This window comes from Macaca fascicularis, chromosome 6 (genome assembly GCF_037993035.2).
Source record: "Macaca fascicularis isolate 582-1 chromosome 6, T2T-MFA8v1.1".
Taxonomy (NCBI): Eukaryota; Metazoa; Chordata; class Mammalia; order Primates; family Cercopithecidae; genus Macaca; species Macaca fascicularis.
In genome coordinates, this window is record NC_088380.1 from 6934284 (window position 1) to 6956282 (window position 21999).

The 21999-nt window shown below is 42.2% G+C and overlaps 1 protein-coding gene across 5 annotated transcripts in view; it reads right to left on the reverse strand.

The window, feature by feature from the left end:
- NSUN2 (NOP2/Sun RNA methyltransferase 2) overlaps positions 1-21999 on the reverse strand; it is a 34594-nt gene that overhangs the window by 6910 nt on the left and 5685 nt on the right. For 3 of the 5 annotated variants that reach the window (XR_006698634.3, XM_065546085.2, XM_005556571.4), the window contains exons 4-14: positions 19546-19651; positions 17168-17239; positions 15974-16058; positions 14378-14570; positions 12074-12148; positions 10531-10661; positions 5941-6014; positions 5173-5303; positions 4051-4147; positions 1475-1659; positions 1099-1191 (exon numbers count right to left, since the gene is read on the reverse strand). Coding sequence is in view for 3 of the 5 variants with exons in the window: in XM_065546085.2 (XP_065402157.1) it covers positions 1099-1191; positions 1475-1659; positions 4051-4147; positions 5173-5303; positions 5941-6014; positions 10531-10661; positions 12074-12148; positions 14378-14570; positions 15974-16058; positions 17168-17239; positions 19546-19651 (1242 nt within the window). In the remaining 2 variants the exon portion in view is untranslated. The remainder of the gene's footprint in view (positions 1-1098; positions 1192-1474; positions 1660-4050; positions 4148-5172; positions 5304-5940; positions 6015-10530; positions 10662-12073; positions 12149-14377; positions 14571-15973; positions 16059-17167; positions 17240-19545; positions 19652-21999) is intronic. The other 2 variants (XR_012413572.1, XM_073993130.1) reach the window with 1 other exon arrangement.

Genomic DNA, 21999 nt, shown 5'->3' on the forward strand with positions numbered 1-21999 from the left:
TCAACATCTGGTAGACTGTTCTAAACACCTTATTCTCCTCCTCTAGAACTCAATCCCTAAAACTGCAGTGTGGTTCAAGGGCACTGCGCTCTGTTCTGGACTCCAGCTTCTAAACTTCATCCACTTCTACCTGAAACCCCCACGCAACATTTGGGGCACGACTTGATCAGAAACCTAAATTAACAAGTGCAACTTCTCTCCCTCGGCCGCTACTCCAATAACAACGACCTGATAACACTACTTCCGAGACTTTTTTTTTTTGAGACGGAGTCTTGCTCTGTCGCCCAAACTGGAGTGCAGTGGCGTGTTCTCGGCTTACTGCAACCTCTGCCTCCCGGGTTGAAGTGGTTCTCCTGCCTCACCACCACACCTGACTAATTTTTTTTTTTGTATTTTTAGTAAAGACGGGTTGTAAAGACGGGTTGTATTTTTAGTAAAGATGGGTTGTATTTTTAGTAAAGACCACCAGGTTGGTCAGGCTGGTCCCGATCTCCTGACCTCATGATCTGCCCGCCTCAGCCTCCCAAAGTGCTGGGATTATAGGCGTGAGCCACCGCGCCTGGCCGAGACTTACTTTTTAATAGACTTTTACAAATGGATGCAAAGCACCAGTTATGCAAAAGACAGTAAGTGACCGCCCTGGTAAATAGATTCTAAAATTCAATGAGTAAGAACAAAATGAATGTCAGACTTATCCTAAACCCTTTTCCTCTATGTTCTGTCTATGTCGTCCCTAATTAGCCCCCACACACGCAGCTCTTCATTTTTCTACAGAAACTGAACTAGACAGCCTTGGCCACTGGTCTATATAGTCAACTCAGCAATTTAGGTTCAGGATCACAACTAATTTAGATTCATAATCTAAATAATCAGTTTTTTTTATCTATCATGTTCACAAAGTTTACTTTCTCCTTAAATTGAAAGGTTGAGTAAATAACCTCTAAAGTTTCATCCTACTCTAATATGCAGTTTAAAAGGTTAAAAAAAAGAAGCTAGACAGAGCTACATACAAAACAATGGTTACATGTGATCAGTTGTGCATTTGATACTCTATAGTAAATTTCTTTAAATGAGTAATTTAAAAGGCTGAATCCTTACTCAATAGGTGGAAATAATGGGTCATCTTCAGGAATAAATACAAATGGGTCTTCTTTAAATCCAAATAACTTCATTTTCTTTGATGGAGGAGGACTAAAAAGGAAATCAGGATGAGACAAATCAATCTGTAATGGGTGGTAACCTTCGATACCAAAAGTACATTCTTCCTTTCCATCAGTTCTGTGCAACATGGAGTTTGCGGCAGCAGATGCTGACACCTTCCAGCTTCCACAGCGTCCGTCCCTCACACTGCATAAACCTGATACCACACATGCACTGCCCCCTCAAACCCACCAGTGGCTCTGAGATCCCATTTAATCCAAAAGGACAGTGAAGACACCAGAGTGTTAGATCAAGACATAACCCCCTTTCTTACCCACACACGCCATCTTTCTTATTGCCATTATTCTCTAAATCCTCAGCTGCATGAGCTATTTCTGTGTCACCAGTTCCTGTGAATGACGGACTTTCCAGCTTAGAGGGATCTGCGGGTTTCCCTTCTGCGGGACCTGCAGGGCTCAGCTGTGTGCTTTCTCTGGTCTCTGCAGATTTACCCTGCAGCTGTCATAGAGAACAATTTCATTGACACACAAAGAGCAGCATTCTTTGTGCTGCTACGAAAAGTTAAAAATAACAAGCTCACAAAATCCATCAGTTCTATGTTTCCTACAGCATTATATGTAGAGAAAGACAACAGATTTTTTTTAAAGTGTCATTTTAAATCTATTTGCTATTATAAACAAAATTCATGGACAGTTTCTTTAAAGCTGATTCTACCTTAATCCCACAAAGAGCATATATAGCCTGTTCCTTAGCAGAGGCTTACAACACCAGCTTATTCTCATGTAAAAATGCTTATCGTGCATTCTGCTCTGGGTAAGGCACACTGAAGGACACAAAGTGCAACAAGCACGATTTCTAAAATACCCGGCGAGGCAAAAAGACAAGTATATATATAATGAGAAAGGAGGGTAGGAACTGTTTCTGGGCACCTGGACAAACTGCCACAGGAACTAGAAGACAGAGTGCCCCAGGCACCAAGGAAACACCTGCCAAAGAATGAACTTCTGAATCAGGGCCACGGTATAATTTAAATTTGGCTTTGGGAATGAGCAAAATGTTTTACTTTTATTAAAGATCTTTTAAAAATACGTGTCCTTTTTAACAAGTCACAAAACTGATAAAAGTCGTAATTCCTCAGTCCCTATGAAGTAAGTTTTAAAAATAGGATTATTTCAGCACAGGCAAGTTCATTTTATTCAGAGCCACAAAGCTACTAAGCAGAGAAGCCGGGAGCATCCCAGGGAACACATTTTATTGCCATGTTAATATAATGTAAAAAAGCAAAAAACAAAACAGATGAACCCCAAGCCTGTGAGCAGGTCAATGAGGGCACACACCCCTCCCATCCAACCTTAGCTTCTCCCAGAGGGGCGTTCTTGTTGAGTCCAAGGGCATGTTCTCCCATCTCTGTTCTACCTCAACAACCTCATTCTGGACCTTCAAATACCAAGGTCAGTGTCAGCCTCCCTGGCCTGACTTCTAGCCGAGTGCTTACAGGCCTCAGCACCACAAAAGATCACGGCGTCCTGACCACGGGGACTCTACCTGCGTTCCCAGTAGGACCAACAGCAGCACAGGCCATGCTAGCACTAGATCTGTTGAACTAAATGAATAAGAAACTGACACCCTAACAGAAAGAGAGAAGTATTCATATTACTTAAATAAGAAAATGACAATAGGTTGTTCTAAAAAGTAAGATTACACGTAAGGGACGAACTGAAAAAAATGTCAAAAACCTTTCTACATAAGTATTAACACATCAGAAACGTCAATGTAATTCCCAATGCAGGCCAACCTAAAGCATGCGTCTCTAGGACAGGCTCCCCTGTGACCGCACTGTGCTGTGCAGCTGGCAGTCATGAGCCTGTGGGCACCGACCACTTAAAATGTGACAAGTGCAAAGTCTAAAACACATACCTAGTATGAGTGAATGCAAAGTATCTAATACTTTACAATATAATTTCTTAGACTGATTCCATGAAAATAACATTCCATCAGAATTAAGACACCTTGCGAGACTTTTAGCCTCCAAGTGAAACACTTTCTAACCGGACAGAAAAACCCTGGTGACGGCAGGAGAAGAAGTGCAGTCGCCCCCTTTGCCAGTCTGAGGCTGTACATTCCAACGTTAATCTGCATAAACTGTGCCCCAGAAAAAGGCTGGAGCTCTTTGCGGAACTGTTTCCTTTTTGTTCCTCCATAGGCTGAGCTTTTTTGTCCTAATTTTCAAGCATGGATCTTAAAGAAATAGAGACTTCCAGACTTTGATTCCAGGCCAGGTTCTATCATCACGGAAGGCAGATTTATGAATAAATAATGCTGGCGTGATACAGGTGAGACAGGATGCGTTACAAAGGACTGTGTGTTAGGACACTCTTTCTTCACCACTCTGCTTCCTGGCCCGCCCTGGAAAGCAACCAGCAGGCAGTTTAGATCCATCGCAAACAGGCCGGGCTGCATCTTTCTAGCCAGGTCTGGACAAGGCTGTCACCGTTCCTCGCAGCCAAGGTCAGCAGAGCTCTGCTATCTGTAATCGGTGAAATGAGCCACTCACAAGGACTGGAGCACAAACACCTGGGGCTTCCGATTCAGAGCTACCGAGCAATTTTTCGTGTCTTTTCAACTTTTATTAAATAACTGGATTTACAGTGTGGCAGGAATACATTCCCCCAAACACTGACTTCTCCACGTAACTATCACCTATGAGAAATTTCTGCTTTTTGGAAAACTTGATATTTAAATGAATTTCCCCCTCATTCAGGCTCAGCTCTCCTGCTGCCCACAGGAAGAAGCTCTTCTTTCCTCTGCACTTCTACTACACTCCGGCTAGTTTTTGCCTTAAATGTATAAGATCAAATGTTATGTCATTTTGGAAAAAGAAAAACTCACCTTTGGCTGACGTTTATTCCACGGCATTGAAGATTTTTTCACCAATACTGCCACAAAAAACCCTCCAGTATTCTGATGATGCGGTAATATCCTAAGGCTAAATATATATACATATATAAAATTCACACTTCTGAACTAATCAAAAATGCATTCTTTTACTATTAAGACAAATACTGCAAAGATGATGCAAGAGAAAAACCATGTCTTCAACCCTCACTTATAGAATGGTCAATATGTAAACTTACATTTTCTTTTTTTGAGACAAGGTCTGGCTCTGTTGCCTAGGTGGGAGCACAGTGGCATGATCTTGGCTCACTGTAGCCTCCACCTCCGGAGCTCAGGCGATCCTCCTGCCTCAGCCTCCCAAGGAGCTGGGACTACATACAGACATGCAACACTCCGCCTGGCCAGTTTTTTTTTTTTTTTTTCCCTGTAGAGATGGGGTCTTGCCACATTGCCCAGGCTGGTGTCAAACTTTTGAGCTCAAGTGATCCACCAGCCTTGGCCTCCCAAAGTGCTGGGGATTACAAGCATGGGCCACTACACCTGGCCCACTTTGTAATCTTTAAAAAGTTCATGAAGGCTGAGCACAGTGGCTCATGCCTGTAATCCCAGCACTTTGGGGGGCCGAGGCAGGCAGATCACCAGAGGTCGGGAGTTCGAGACCAGCCTGGCCAATGTGGTGAAACTCTGTTTCTAATAAAAATACAAAAATAAGCCAGGCATGGCGGCGGGCACCTGTAATCTCAGCTACTTGGGAGGCTGAGGCACGAGAATTGCTTGAACCCAGGAGGGAGGTTGCAGTGAGCCAAGATCGAGCCACTGTACTCCAGCCTGGGTGACAGTCAGACTCTGTCTTAAAAAAAAAAAAAAAAAGTTCCTGACATATCCTAAGCATTACCATTTACATTCTAGCCAATTCCACTATTAATAAATGCTCAATGCCAGCAACTAACAGGCAAGAGAGCCATATTGGCGGGGAAGTTCACACACATGTGGCATAGCCCAAGCCTCACAGCAATGTCACCTGCTGCCTCCAACTCACCCCAACAAGACTCACCAGCTCACCAGGGACGGGGCTTAACCTTCCCCCTCCCCACACCTGGAGGCCCACCAACTCACCATCGCTCCAGGTGCATGGCCTGCAGCTTTTCCGGGTCTTTCGGAGGGAACATGGTGGGTCGGATCTGGGTATGTCTGCTGTGAGGAACGGTGTCCCAGTCTGTAAACCACTGCCCATCTTTCGTCATTACCTGCAGAACCACAGGGTACATTCCAGATTACTAGCACTATCCAGTAACAAAAATCACAGGGTAGCAGTCTCCATTCTCTCAAAGGTAACAAATGGTCATTCTCCTTCGCTCCAAAGACAGGAAGATTATTTGCCAAGACAAAACAAAACAATCCTTACAGAAAATCCCCAAATTATTAATACATAAATTCTGTTAAAAACAAAGATGAAATACATTTATTCTAAAAACCAGTACAAGCATGATAAGATAACATTTTCCATCTAGTGATTTCTTTTTAAACAAGCCCCAGGCTGTTTCTGGCCTAAAATTGTAATGAATTATTTCATATTGCAAACAAGGCTTGAATCCCAGCCCAATTTAAAAAAAAAAACTTAAAAAAGCAAAGCTACCCTTACAGGAATGAGAGTAGAGGAGTTTATTTCCGAACATGGAGTAAAGAAAACTTTTCCACCGCCAGGAATAAACATGCCACTTGTCATGAAATGTGTCATGAAATAACACTCTGAAATGGATTCTAATTGGCACAGCAGATGTAGTATTTACTCAAGTTACGCACACGTGAATGCTTTCAAACTTGACTCTACTTCGGTGATGCTGCACCTACTCTTTAGAACGAAAGTTCTCGAGGAAAGGTTACCTTCCACTGTGTGATTCCAGGCATCCACTTCAGCCCTGGCAGTTCATCAGACACATCAGCGAGCTCCAAAGCACCTGTGTAGCAAAAGCATGGACGTCTTTTGTTTTTCAAAAAAGTATAACATACTATGCCCAGTGAAAAAACCAGACACAGATCACATATTATGAATCCATGTACAGAAAATGTCCAGGGAAGGCAAACCTATCGACAGAAAGTGGATGAGTGGTTGACGTGGCTCGGATGGAACTGGGAGCAAGTGCTGTTGGGCAGGAAGGGTCTGCTAGGGTGACGGGAATGGCCTAAAGCTGGACTGTAGTAAGGGGCTGCCAACTAGGTAAACTTACTAAAAATCACTGAACCGTACACTTAAAACGAGCGAATGTTAACAATATGTAAACGACACCTCTAAGTTGTTCCAATGACAGGGCATTGAGGAGTCCTGTCACGAACGCGAGACTAACTCCGCAAGAAGAGAAACAGGAGGCTGGGCTGCAGGACGCCTGCTCCGTCTCCCCATTCCAGTGCACACCAGGGCGATGCTGTGGGTTTTCATGCAGGCATGTCTAACAAACCTCCCAGAACAATGCTGAAAATGAACTGTGGGAATTTTTAAACCTCAAGTTTGTGGTCCCAGGAAGTTTCCTAAAACTGCCCATCAGGACACAGTCAGCCCGATTTTAAAACAATGCAATAATAGCTGTGAACACACACTGGCCTTAAGTGTCCATACCAGTGACACAACAAGAAGCTATAAGGTGAGGCCATTACAGGAAACTGGTGAGACCGGCTACTAGCACAGATACTGATGTGACAGCCTCTCAGCAGAGGAAAATTCAACAAATCTCCCAGAAAACACGAAAATGGGACAATGACAAAAACAAAGCAGAAGAATCCCCAAGACAGAGCGCGGCAGTAAGAAACCTCTGAAGCAAGCACTGGACTGACTGCTGCCATCATTTGTGCATTCTCTTCCTTTTAAAAGCTAACACTAAATGACAGTGCAGGCAAACACTGACGGGCTTCTCCATCAAACACTGTCCAGGGGCCTCATAAACGAGCAGGGCAGGCATCAGGTGTTACCTCCCCATCCCAGCACCTGGGTTGGAAGCTGCCAGTGCTGCCCCATGTTGCCCTTTCTCCAGTAAAGCTGCTGAGCACTTTCAGGTGGGGAATGCACCCCACTCCAGTCAAAATCACCAGCAACCACCTACTCTAAGGCTCAGCCAAGGTCTGCTCCTTCCTGGATAGAGCCATATCCACGCACACCGCCTCTGACAGAGGAACGGAAGGAAGCATCTCCAATGCGGTCTGAAGCCCCCACACGCAGAAAGCTGGCCGTGACGTCATATGCACACAGGCCCCCCACACACGCAGAAAGCTGGCCGTGATGTCATACCGCACACCGGCCCCTCACACGCAGAAAGCTGGCCATGACGTCATACCGCACACCGGCCCCCCACACGCAGAAAGCTGGCCGTGACGTCATACTGCACACAGGCCCCCCACACACAGAAAGCTGGCCGTGACGTCATACTGCACACAGGCCCCCCACACGCAGAAAGCTGGCCGCGACATCATACTGTACACCAGCCCCCCACACGCAGAAAGCTGGCCGAAAAGTCTGAAAAGATTTGCAAGCATTCACTCAGAAAACCAGCAGTAACATTCTAAATACAAGAAAAATACAGACACTCCAGCCTGGGGAACAGAGTAAGACTCCATCTCAAAAAAAAAAAAAAAAAAAATGCTTCCCACCTTGCAAACACACATACAGACAGACATAAAGTCAGCTAGAGCCACAAATTTAGTGAAGTCTGAAAACACTGGCAAGCATTCACTCAGAAAACCAGCAGTAACATTATAAATACAAGAAAAGGAACCAGCCAGCCAGTCTGAAAAGCAGAAAGACCAATGAAAATCCATAAGCAAGAAAGTTTCAGACCGGATGAAGACGAACCAGGACAATCCCACATCTGCTCGTCCCTCCTCACAATCTTGATCACTAGCATTCCCGTTTTCTTTTTCACCCTGCAGCTCTTCCTCACTGCCCCGTGCCTGGGTCACACTTGCTCACTCTTAACTTTCAGATGCGGTGCACTGTGTGTGAGGTTCTGTCCACTCTTCCCCGACTAGAGATCAGTGGGTTTTCAGGAGAATGATGCTTCCCCACTGCTGCTGCAAAGAGAGACCCATGGGAATGAGAACTAGAACTTTGATTCAACCTGCTTTCAGATGACAACCCCTCACGAAGCCACTCCTTCAAACCCTGGCATGTTCAGGAAACAGGAGAGGGTGGCAGACAGCATCCAGAGCTCCAGGCAAGTAACCCAGTCCTACAGCACAGCCAGCCTAAAGCGCACACAGTGTGTTCTCTGAACGGTGACAATTTCGTGGTAATGAGACAGGCAAACGGCAAGTATCTCAAATGTGAGGAAAGTAAAGCCTGGTGGACTCAGGTCAGCAAGTCCTGCCTGCAACGGATGATTCCAGCCATGAGTAAGGACAGGCTTGTGCGGGCAAGAGCCTCTCTCGCCTAAGAACTTAGGAGACCTGGCTTTTGGTCCCAGCTACAAGCTTACAACAGAAAAAGCGGAAAAATTAACCACCTAGAGTACTTAACTAGGCAACAGAGACTTAGGAGAGTAGCAAATGCTTAAAGAATCTATAAACATTTTAAGTTAAGCAGCACAAGATGGACTGTGACCGCTCACCCCAAGTTAAGAAAGCCGCTCACCGAGAAACCGGGAGAAGCTGCTTTAAAAAAGACAAGGCGCACCAGCAAAGAATGCAGTGAGAACGCCCAGGAACTGGGGCTCGTCCTCAAGTCTGAGTTGTAAATGGCAACTAGGCATGCAAATTAATAAATGCAATCCATTTTCTTTCTCAGGCATCTGAAAGCAGACTGTGGCAAGGGAAATAGGAGGTGTTTGTGCTGTTCAAGGTGCCTGGAATCATGGTTTTCTAAATTCCTAGCTAATGAACACAAAAATCTGAGCAGGATTCAACAGTCCTAACAACCGATCCCAAATCACACTTGAAGGAGTAATTTCACTACAACTAAACCATTATGTCCCCCACGCTCCCCCTCACACACCTTTTGGAATAAAGTATCACCAACACCATGGCAATTATGACCATGCAAAACACATCATCCAGAAATGACATCTTTACAGCGGTCTACGTAAGCACAGGAAAATAAACACAACAGTAAATTCCAGCTTAAAGGACTGTGAAGGCATCCACAACCACAGGGCTGAGGGCACAACCCAGACCAGCCAGTCGCCGAGGGGAGCCTCACTGGAAGGATGGCAGTGGGTGGGCACTGCACAGGAAATGCCTGTCTCACTGGCTACGCACCAACTGACTTCACACACATGGGTACAGGAAACATGGTAAGTTTGAAATTTCTCATTATTGACTCTAAGGAGAATATGATGGGAAAAGTTAACATTTTGGCAAAACATAAAAGGAGAAATACTTTCTATCAATACACTGTAGAAATACGTTGCTGTTTCAGAATATTCTGTATTATCTGTCGGTCCCTCAGTATAAAACTGTATGAGGTGACCTCACACCCACTAGGATGGCTATTAACAACAAAGAGCCCCAGATAAGAAGTGTCCCTGAATGTGTAGAGAAATTGGAGCCCTTGTGCACTGGGGGTAGAAACGTAAAATGATGCAGCCACTGTGAAAAAGAGCATGGTGGGGTCCCCCCAGAATTAAACACAGAATTACTATATGATCCTATGATCCAGCCATTCGACTTCTGAGCGTATATCCAAAGAATCGTAACCAAGGTCTTGGAGAGAGATTTGTATACCGTGCTCACAGCAGCATTGCTCACAACAGCCCAAAAGTGGAAGAAACCCAGATGTCCATCAACGGATGGATGGGTAAACAAAATGCGGTTTACATAAACAACAGAATAGTGTTCAGCCTGAATAAGAAATGCAATTTTGACACACACTACAACACAGGTGAGCCTTGAGGACACTGCAGTAAGTTAAATAAGCCCCCAGTCACGAAAAGACAAATACAGTATGATTCCGCTTCTGTGAGGTCTAGAGTAGTCAAATTCACACAGACAAAAAATAGAATGGTGGTGTGAGGGGCAGGGAAGAGAGACGGCAGCTACTGTTTAAAGGAGTTCAGAGTTTCAATTTTGCAACGTGAAGATTTCTGGAGATGGACGGTGGTGATGATTAACAATGGGAATATACCTAACGGGACTGAACTGCAGGCTCAAAAATGATTAAGATGGTAAGCCTCATGTTATGTGTATTGCAGTACAATTAAAAATTTTTAAAAAACAGTGATAAGGATCTGACAATCTTTCAAACTTAGGAAAGAATAGCCAAAACTCCTTTTGTTTCCAAACCTCCAAATTCCAATCAATTCACAAAATACAGCAAATCCACATATCCACGTGTTTTTAACTAGGACATCTCCTTAACCCATAACCGTAAGTTAGAGGTTCATCATATAAACAAATTCCCAGGAAAAGGTCTACATGAATACAAAACACAAAGAAAAACAGCGTTTCTGAAAAGCGTATGCTGTTAAAAAAAGATCCATCTAGTGTGCTTACCTTCACTTTTTTCCAGTAAAGATGCTATGACTGCTTCATCCTCAATAGGGTTTAGTGAACATGTGGAATACACCATCCTTCCACCTTCAGCCAGCTGTTCAGCCCCGCGCGTTGCAATCCGCAGCTGTAAGCTAAGGGGAGATATCAGGTGACTGTAAGGCCAAACATATCCATAAAGTGCACATATTAGAAGCACCTACTTACGTCACATATTCATTACAAGTTTTTGTAACACAATTATACTTTAAAAAAATCTTATAGGGATCTAAGTGAAGTTAGAGTAAACTTATATGAAGTATTTCATGTTAATAAAAAAATGTATTATATAAATGTTCTTACTGGTCTGTTAACCTTTCCCAATATGTCAACCAGCAAAGCATAAAGTTCAGTAACAACAGAATTCAACGTATCAGATGAAATTTCACTATTTAAAAAACCTCCATACTTTCTAAATATGTGGTATTTCTACGAAAAATTGGTATCATACATTCCAGTCCTAACTCTTGTCTCTGTGTCACAAAACAGTAGACAGTATTTTACGGAGGTGAGGCCTCCTGCTATAACTGGCTGTGGTGGATGCTAATTAGTATGCTTTGGCTCAGGCACAGTACAGTCCTGCATGCAAGACCATGGCATTTGTCATGTCAAATGAAAAAAAGAATACAAAGCTCTATAGACAGCATAATCAAAAGTATTTGAAAAAAGTACTTAAAAAATCCCTATAAACAGAAAAACAATACAATACACCAAACATTAACAGACACGATCATTGTTATGAGATTTCTCTTTAAGAATGTTCCAAATGTTCTTCAACGAAGAGTTCCCCATCATAAAAAACCAACCGAAAAATACTTCTAAGAGATCAAAATGTCTCTTAGCAAAACAATGATACAAGAGAACAAAAACAGAGAGAAAAAATTAGTAACACATATATCAAGAGGTAAATGGTCATTTCATGGAAAAATACATGTTTGAAGTGTTGCAGGAAATTTTTACAGAAGGCATTTTTCATCAACATGTTATCTGAAAGGTCTACAATGTGCAGTTACTGCTCCTGAAAGGTTTTCAAATAACTTTTTTTTTTTTTTTTTTTTTTTTTTTTTGAGACGGAGTCTCGCTCTGCCGCCCAGGCTGGAGTGCAGTGGCCGGATCTCAGCTCACTGCAGGCTCCGCCTCCCGGGTTCACGCAATTCTCCTGCCTCAGCCTCCCCAGTAGCTGGGACTACAGGCGCCCGCCACCTCGCCCGGCTAGTTTTTTTTGTATTTTTTAGTAGAGACGGGGTTTCACCGTGTCAGCCAGGATGGTCTCGATCTCCTGACCTCGTGATCCGCCCGCCTCGGCCTCCCAAAGTGCTGGGATTACAGGCTTGAGCCACCGCGCCCGGCCTTCAAATAACTTCTGATCAAACTGCTGACGGTGGCCATTGCCCATCCTCTGATGCTTACAGCTCTATAATGAAAGATTGGATGCTCAGTTGCATAACAATAAATCTGTGCTAATCTACTTGTCACACAGCGTCAGCAGTGATGAAGTTTTACTTACCCATGTAGCTGCAAGCTATTTAAGGTGGTCCACTTTTTCCAAACATCAATGTTTTTTCTCATAGTGCCGTCTCCACTGGAAAAAAAGGTATTTAAGAGTGTAAAGCTCCCTACAGGTGGATGACTGCACTTTAAAAGATATGTCACATTCAAGCTAAGTGACAAAACAAGCATTACAAATACCAATTAGGAAACAATCTCCATTTTCACCAACTACAATTAACTTTCCATTTTTGTTTTCGGGATTTTCTGATGTATTATACTTTTAAATTATACTTCAATTTTCAAACAGAAAATAATGGATTTGAACAGCAAACTCCATTTGCTATCTAAAGAGATATTAATGTGCTTCCATTTGGAAAAAATACTAGGCAAGACTAATTTGCAGACCTAGGACACAGACCCTAAAATACTATTGAAAACCTCAGTTAATCAACGATATTTTAATCCGAATGACATGAATAATGACTAGTAAGAAATTTTCCACAGTTAGGCTAATATATTAGTTAAATTTTTCCTACAATCACAGTTAAACATTTCTGACTTTCTACTTTTATTTAATGAAAGCTATTTTCACGTTTTTGTTAATGGAAGTTACTTCCATGTGTATTTCATAATAAAGACTGGATTTGTTACTTTCTGTGCCTAATTTTATCTATCCTGTTTTCCCAGAAGGTAACGCATTTCTGCTGGCTTCCTCTGTAAATGCTGATTTTCCTTGGTGGTCTAGCCCCATGTACAGGAGGGACTAGGTCTGCAGGATGGAAGTGTCCCATGAGATGTAATCCCCACTTTACAATGGCATTCCTGGCTGTACACTAGTGGCTTGCATGGTAGAAATCCCACCACAATTTCAGAAATTTCCCCAGCTTGCAACCTCTTGCTCATAAGGTCACTGTGTTCTCAGATCTCAGAATATGATACAAGGAACAAGTTTATCTTTCTGATCAAAAAACAGGTGTGGGAAAACATGAGACCCAAAGGAATACTGAAAAATTGCAACCTAGGGGAAATAAAACTTCAGTTCATGACCTATTTTAAATTTTACTTTCAAGAGGACTTTTTCCAGATATTTTAACACTCGGCTATATTCAGAGCCACCAGCTGCAAGTTTCATACTGAGTTCTGCCATGAGCAGTAACTCTGCCACTCACTGAAACAAAATGGCATTCTTCCATAATGTGGTATCGTATTTAAACCTTGCATTCTGTGCTAACAAGTTTTGTGGCAGCTTTTGGATTCTGGTCTTGACAAACTTATGTCATTCAGAAGGCATTATCACCTGGGATCATCATCTGTGCACCTCCTATGGGAACGGAACAGATGACGTCTTTACTTGTGTTTCTTTCCTTTTAAAAAAACTGTTACTCAGTTATACCATGAGTATTATTTTATAATAATATACTAAATAAACTATTTTAGTTTATTAACAAAACTAGCTTAAAAAATAATAAACTATTTTATAAATATAAACTAAGTATCTAAAATGTTGACGTATTATCTCAAGAAAGGTATAAATACACAAGTAAAATGAATTTCTTAAGGGCTTGAACTCCAAATGTCTTTTTTTTTTTTTTTTTTTTTAAGATGGGGTCTCTCACTCTGTCACCCAGGCTGGAGTGGTGGCACCATCTTGGCTCACTGCAAGCTCCACCTCCTGGGATCACACCTCAGCCTCCCGAGTAGCTGGGACTGCAGGGGCCCACCACCACACCCGGCTAATTTTCTGTATTTTGTTTAGTAGAGATCGGGTTTCACCGTCTTAGCCAGGATGGTCTCCATCTCCTGACCCTGTGATCCACCCGCCTTGGCCTCCCAAAGTGCTGGGATTACAGGCGTGAACCACTGCACCCTGCTCAAAATTCCTCTCATTGAACTAAATACCATAAAATCCAATGTGATTGCATATTATTCTACGACAAAGTTTTTTTTATATACTGTACTCATTGGAAGAACTAATACAAAATAGTAGGGGTGCACAAATTGTGCCAAGCAATGACATCCTAAAACACACCACAATGACTCTAAGATTCTATTCTCCTCTTAGGTATTTTCTCAGTTTTTTTTTCTCTTTCTCTTTCTGCAGGCTATCGCAACCACCCCTTTCTGTTCTTTATCCAGCATCTGCTGTGCTGCTTCTCATTAACACTCTACGTGTCCATCTTTTGGTTTTGGCTCACGCTATCTTTCTTTGCACCCCAAGACTCACGTACAAATGTGTCATGTTCATGCACAACTTCATTTAGTCTCTATTTGACTTGGTATCTTTAGTGGATTTGGGCTTTCTGGCCAATAAGGGACATACCTGCAAGGGACATCACATAAAATTCGATCATAGAAGAGGATCTCTTTCCTGCCGTCCACATCTATCTGGAGCCTGGGTATGCTGGAGGCATCATGGTTGACCACCATGATGCAGGGGCTGCTCAGCCTCTTGGCTTGATGGACGAGCAGGTAGCAGCGCTTGTTGTCCACATCATTAGCAATAACAAATCCCTCTGGAGGCACAGAATTGCAGTGTCAGGTGAAACAGAGCCTAACGGAGTCACATCCTGAAATATGTGACCTCTAAAGGTCAGCCAGTGAGAAGCAGCAATCCACCAAACTTAAGACCCACAGTCAAGGTTTTCTAGAAGTATGTTAAGTGGTTCAAAAAAACGAACCAGGTGGCTCTGGATGGATTTTTATGGACACTTGAATTTTGAAAGCCTCAGAAGTCATCTATTCAACAATTATTCACTTTGTGCCAATTACCATACCAAAAATGTCTTTTCTATTATTAGTAACAATTAATTACCAAAAAAAGATGAGGAGAAAGGTGTAGAAACAACAAAATCACCTTACAAATGTTTTAAAATCCTGAACATGAGCCGGGACTCTGCTCTGACTGTGAGTCAGGCTCCCAGGGTGGGGCCCCAAGCACCTGAACGTGGAAGCTCTTCCTGGGAGGCTCTGCAGGCTGAGAATTCTACTGGGTGTGCCTCTGCTCATTTCTGGTTCTTCTCACACCCCCAGCAAAAAGGCAAATATACCGACAACATTTATGATCAAAGCCACTCTTCAAAACAGTATAAAACGCAAAACGTCCACAAAACAAAGAGGAGAACCTGCTGCTGCTGGGACACCAAGGCTCTTTACTGCCAATGTAGAGAAAATAACTAAAAACAGGGAAAAGTGAAGCAGGCCTTTTAGCCAAGGCATTATCTTTAAATAACGGAAAAAAGAAGACTTCAAAAAACAGACCTAACAAATATGCCTATTAAAACAGAACTAGGGAAGTTTGCTGGAACAAAGGTAGGACGAGAAGAAAGCTGACTCTAAAACATCACGAGAGGTATTTGTTTCCACTCAATAGAAAGGGGCGCGGTGTCACTATAACAGCTGCCATTTCCTGAGCACCTCGCAAGCTACATACTGATGCATCCCATTTCGTATGGGATGTCTAACACTGTAAGTAACTTGCCGATTGGGATTTGAACCCAGGGAGTCTGACAGTAGCTTTCAACAACTATACACTACCGCCCTTCATGTAAGGCAGTAAGTAATAATAATAATAATAATAATAATGAGCAAAGGTGGGGGAAGGGGGAAGTTGTTACTAAAAATTCAAAGAGTGAAATCTATCTTCCATAAGGAGGCTTGATAAAGAAACACCATTTGCTTTTATAGAAAACACACATAATTCTAAAATAAAGCTCCCCCAAGGCATGAGTGTGCTGGTTTGAGTACTACTGACGGTGGCAGGCAAGATGTCCAGGTCTACTTCCGGTAGACAGAAAACACATCTGCTTGTCACAGGAGACTTTAGGGCCAAATGAGCAGGCAAAGTTAGAGTCTTTTCCTTGTCTACAATCTGCCAAAGTGGCATTCCTACCCTTCCGAACACAAGTCCAATGCATACCTGGAAAGGGGACATTCATGTCGGCATGTAGCATTTCAATTAACTGTGTGGTCTTTGAGCCAGGTGCTGCACACATATCTAAGATCTATTAACAAAGCAAGAAACTGTTTCATGTTTTTAAAAAACCAAATATTCTGCATTTAATTTAAAGCAATTCTAGCTTTTCAATTTCTATTCCCAGATCTAAATATACTTCCTTACAGAGTCTATAGAATGACATATTTTACTTTTAGGGATTCCATAATATACACTGCCCCAAAATCACAGAATGATATAGGTCCAGTCTCCAAAGAGGATGGGAGCAGAATGAAACTGGAAGCCAGTGACACTAATTATAGAGATGAACGAGTAAGAATTATGAGAATATAATGCTAAGGAACAGAGCTACCTAGGCTCAAATCTCAGCTCAGCCACTTATCAGCTCCATAACATCAGGTCAATTACTTCTCCTTGCTTCCTTTTCCTTATCTGGAAAAATGGAAATGGTGACAGTATCTGCCCTTGGATGGCTGTGTGAATGATAAAGCAAACTAATTCACCTAAAGAGCACAGAGCAAGGCCAGAGGCAGTGGCTCATGCCTGTAATCCCAGCACTTTGGGAGGCTGAGGCAGGCGGATCACCTGAGGTCGGGAGTTAGTGATCAGCCTGACCAACATGGAGAAACCCGTCTCTACTAAAAATACAAAATTAGCCGGGTGTGGTGGCGCGCACCTGTAATCCCAGCTACTCGGGAGACTGAGGCAGAATTGCTTGAACTCGGAAGGCGGAGGTTGCGGTGAGCCAAGATTGCGCCATTGCACTCCAGCCTGGACAACGAGAGTGAAACTTTGTCTCAAAAAAAAAAAAAAGGAAAGAAAAGAGCACCGAGTGATGCTTGCCATACGATGAGCTCTTGATACATGTTCACTACCATTTTCAACCTAATTTAGCCAATCACCATCACTGAAGACAATCCATATAGTAAACAAATCAATAAAACTAAAGGGGAGAAAATAGTTTTCTAAACCATAAAAATTAAGTAGGACAAAAACGAAAAAAAAGAAACTAAGATATGTACATATCACTTTTTATCCAAAGTGAAAAGGAGAAAAAAAGGACTAATTATATTAAGAAAAAATGGTTTCAACAAAACAAACAGGCATGACACTGTTAACAAGCTGCCCGCCCACACGCTTCTAGCTGCTGTACGCTACCTTATGATGAGGCCGGACGTTGAGAAGTAGTGGTGGGATCATGCTAACAGCTTCTTGACGACTGATATTTCCCTTGAGGAAAAAAAAAGGCAGCAACATTTACAAAAACAAACAAACAAAAAACGCAGAGAATTTCAATCTTTGTCATTGTTTCAAAGGCAACAGGAAAACAGCACAAAATCTTACATAGAACAAGAGAACTCATACTATCGCACAGAACACTAAATGAGGATGGATCTGTACACTAGTGGACAAATGGTAGCTTTACCATTCAAGTATTAGAAATTCAGGTAAAATATCAACTTTTATGAAAGAAAAGGGACTTGAAGCTTACAGAATCCTAACTCCCCATCGCAGGAGAGCACAGAAGCTAGAGGGGCAGCTCTCAAAGACAGAAATGCTATTAAATATTTAAACAAAAACCTTCTACAGCAGACAGCATCAACTTAGGACAGAAAGTGACTGTCAGATGGTTTTTACTTCTTGCCTAAAATTCTGTTTCTTAGTCCTCCACTATTTTCAGACATAGCCCATGTCCACTTTCTATTTCTCACAACTACCCTTCAAACAGATGAAGACATCAACCACTGCTTCCATCTTTCCATCTTTAGACCATCAATATCTAAAATCCCTCACTACACTCCCTGCCCCGTCTTCTCCAGCGGGCCAGGGTATGTTACAAGGCAGAACTGCTCAGGTGCAGACAAAAATCCTCCTGCCCTGGCCCAGCACTAGCCTCAACCACGCCTCTATTTTAACCACCTTGAAGCTAAGGCTTTGCTCCATCACAACCCTACAAAAGCTGGGCCTTCTGGAAATGACCAGCCACCCAGGCAGCCATCACTCAGGCTGTGACTGTCAATACAGGCTTTCACATTGATGGCTGCTAATTTTCACCTCATGGGTTTCTGGCCAGCATGAGTCTGTAATGACTCACTCACTAGGCACACTGATTCCAAGCTTCTGAGTTATACGTATGATCCTGATATGGTGGCCTTCTGTCTCCATCCAAGGTTTAAATTAAAGCATTAAGTAAGATGGGGACATCCCGGCAGACAGTCACCAGACTCAGGATCACCCCATGTAGACGTTTTGTGGCCAGCTTTCCATAACCCAGAGGTTACTGCCATTCATCTCAAGAACTCTCATCACGCTGACTCCTAATCAAAAACCTTCACTAGTTCCCTACATCTGGACTACATCTGGACTACACTAAATTCCCCACACTAAATTCCCATCTCCTCCATCTTCCAAACACGCCAAAACCTGGCTCTTCCAACCTATCCATGTGTATCACACCCCACAAACCCCCTGCTCTCTTCCAAGTGCAAACCTGAGCTGTTCTCTAGCAGCTTACTGATCTTTACTTGGCCTTCCATCTACATTAAAAGTTGAGCAAGAGAATCCTCTCCTGCACTGGTCTCAAGTACGGAACGGGGTATGTGGCAGCACTTAGTTCCTGGTTCTTGTTACTATTCAGGAAGGAAAAGCCAGGCAGACACAAGCCCAGTTTAGCCGGTTACCTAAATGATAGAAAGCCAAAGTGACAAAGAACCATAATCTGGTGACACACAGATTTACTAGAAAGTAGTAGTTTAGAAAATAGGAAGGAAGAAGCTTCTGATTTTAAAAGTGAGAGTAAGAATTCCAAAAAAAACAAACAAATACCCAAACTTTACGGGCATTCATTGAATTATTTACTTCATGAGCAAATAGCTGTTTTGCGGGGATGGTCTGCCGCTAAAGGTAAAAATCTCAGCACCCGAACTGCACTCAAGGAATGTGGATGGCAATAGAGAAGGTGAAAATAGATGCCGTCCTGTGAGGACCAAAGCTGGGCTTAGGTGTTTTGTGGCTGTTAGGTGTTTTGCGGTTACCAAGAAGAATGTATGGTAAGAAAAAATACATAGTATAAAAAGTAAAATCAAAAGCTTCATTTTTAGTAAAATAAATTGATTTTAAAAAACAAAACCAAAAACCTATTCCCCACCAAGATGGCCTTAAAAATATATTACTTTTTATGGACAATAGGCATCTGAAATGTGAACCTAAGAAGGAAATGACAATGCAGTGCTCACTCCAACCCTACAGCCATCCCCAACCCTACAGCCATCCAAATACATGAGGAGCAAGAGGAAACAAGAAATTAACTAGCTGGGACTGATATCCTTACTAAACTTCATGATTAGATAAACCAAACAAGGCAACGGATATACAAATAGTCAGAAATCACAGGTGGTGCAAGCACTGCAGATATCTTTACTGTGATGTCCACCTATTGCATTGCTTCTAGTGACAAGAACCTAAAAACAGAACTATGCTACATCTATGCATTCACAGCTTTAAGGAAACTAGCAAATCTAAAGGAATCAACTTACAGATTCAGTTTCACTAACTAGAAACTGATGAAACTTTTCCAACTGTGGCGATTTTCTCAAGATTTTTCGACTTAAATTTGTGTGCCAGGCAAGTTCTTCAGGATACCTGACCAAAAAGAAAGCAAAACATGTATGGATTATAAACAGTGAAGTCCTCTGTTGACAACTTTGTGCTTCTATCAGTCACGTGCCAAAAGAGACTTCAAATGTTGTTCTCCCTGTTGCTGTTCACAATCCTCTAAGGACAGTCAGCAACACTCAGACATGTCCCTGTAGGCATAAGGAACATGGCTCTAGCTACACCATGTGCCAAGCAGAAACAGGAGACTCATGGGGGATTATAAGACATATGCATATTACCGCAAAATTATAATGATGAAACGTTCAAGATCAGATGGAACAGTGGACACTCCTCTGCTCTTGACCAGTATAAGGTAACAACAGTAAGGTCATCAGAAATAAAAAGATACAAGATGACTTACTTAATGTGCAGATCGCACAGAATCAAAATAGTGCAGTGTCAGTGTTCCACAAACATCTGATTAGAGTTTTTTTAAAATATATTTTTCATTATTTCTTTTTTTTTTTTTGAGACGGAGTCTGGCTCTGTCGCCCAGGCTGGAGTGCAGTGGCCAGATCTCAGCTCACTGCAAGCTCCGCCTCCCAGGCTTACGCCATTCTCCTGCCTCAGCCTCCTGAGTAGCTGGGACTACAGGGGCCCGCCACGTCGCCCGGCTAGTTTTTTGTATTTTTTTTAGTAGAGACGGGGTTTCAACGTGTTAGCCAGGATGGTCTCGATCTCCTGACCTCGTGATCCGCCCATCTCGGCCTCCCAAAGTGCTGGGATTACAGGCTTGAGCCACCACGCCCGGCCTCATTATTTCTAATACCAGTTCTATAATGTACTAAAATATTTTACATACCAAAAAAATCCCTACCTTGGAAACCACTAATGTATTAATTTGAGCTCCTAGGCTGTTACCTATATATAACTAAGAATAAAGCATTTCCCGCCATCATTTCTTTGAATATATTTGAACTTTTCTATAAATGATGACATCAATGTTTTTATTATTATTACTTTTTTTAATTGGGGGAGAAATGGGGGATACTAAAGACATTGTCCTTTTCTTTTTTGAGACAGTCTCACTCTCTCACCTACGATGGAGTGTAGTGGTGTTATCTCAGCTCACTGCAACTTCTGCCTCCCAGATTCAAGCAATTCTCATGCCTCAGCCAGCCACCTGAGTAGCTGGGATCACAGACGTGTATTTTCAGTAGAGATGGGGTTTTGCCGTGTTGGCCAGGTTGGTCTCGAACTCCTGGCCTCAAGTGATCTGCCCGAATCAGCCTCCCAAAGTGTTGGGATTACAGGCGTAAGCCACTGTACCCAGCGGTGATGTGCTTTTAAACTTGGCCTGCACCTACACAGGAATCTGCACTGTACAAACGAGCACACTGATGTCACACGGCACCATGCTCAATCCAGTGCCAAACCAAGTGTAACATGTCACGCGGCCATAAATCTTACTGCAGTTTCAGCAATTCTCACTAAATCTGAGATGCAGTAATACACTCAATTTAACAATGCAGGCTCACAATGTTTCCATGCGTCAAACTGTAGCCAGAGTGAAAACCATGAAAATAAAATTGGAATGTTTGGAAAACACAAACATATTTGACTGCTTTTAAACTTCGATTATTTGATGGAAACAAACTCGGGACTTAAAAGTCTAAGACACTGCTCAAGTCATAATATTACAAGATATATCTGAAAAGCATTTTCTACCAAATAATGAAGATGAAACTGGTTGAATCTGTCCACGGCCACCCTCCAAAGGTCCCCAGTGCTTTGATTCTATCTCATATAGCCCAGTTCCCTCCTCAACGTTTACTGTGTTTCAAAAATATAAAGCCAAAATAAAATCATATTCATAAGGCAATTTAAAAAAAGAATTGTTTTAAATAATCTTTTGGACTCATTAGAGGCGAAATAGTAGGTTACATGCAAATTTGGCATTTGCTGTCATATTGGGCAAATATCTGCTGTGCCACTATAACCTCTATTTGTAAACAGCCAAATGCCAGCTCATACAATATCTGGTCTTCCTGAACTTGTCTGTGTCAAAGCTAGTATGATCATGTAAGTTATTACCTTACCAAATCACCAAAACATCAATATGAATACCACATGCCATTTAGATTTATTGTAAAGAGCTGAATTTTCCTTTTTAAATATAGATAAGCAGTCTAGATACACTTTGAACAAATATACCCTTACATGTCTTATTCGTCAAATTTCTGATAGTCAAAATGTAAGTGTACTATAACAAGATTAAAATTTTACAGTATTTATAATTGTGAAGGCTGCTGAACTTATGAATAGAAAGCAGCCTTAGGAACTCTTTAATAGTTAAATAAAAAAAAACTAACAGATAAATGTACATTTCTCCT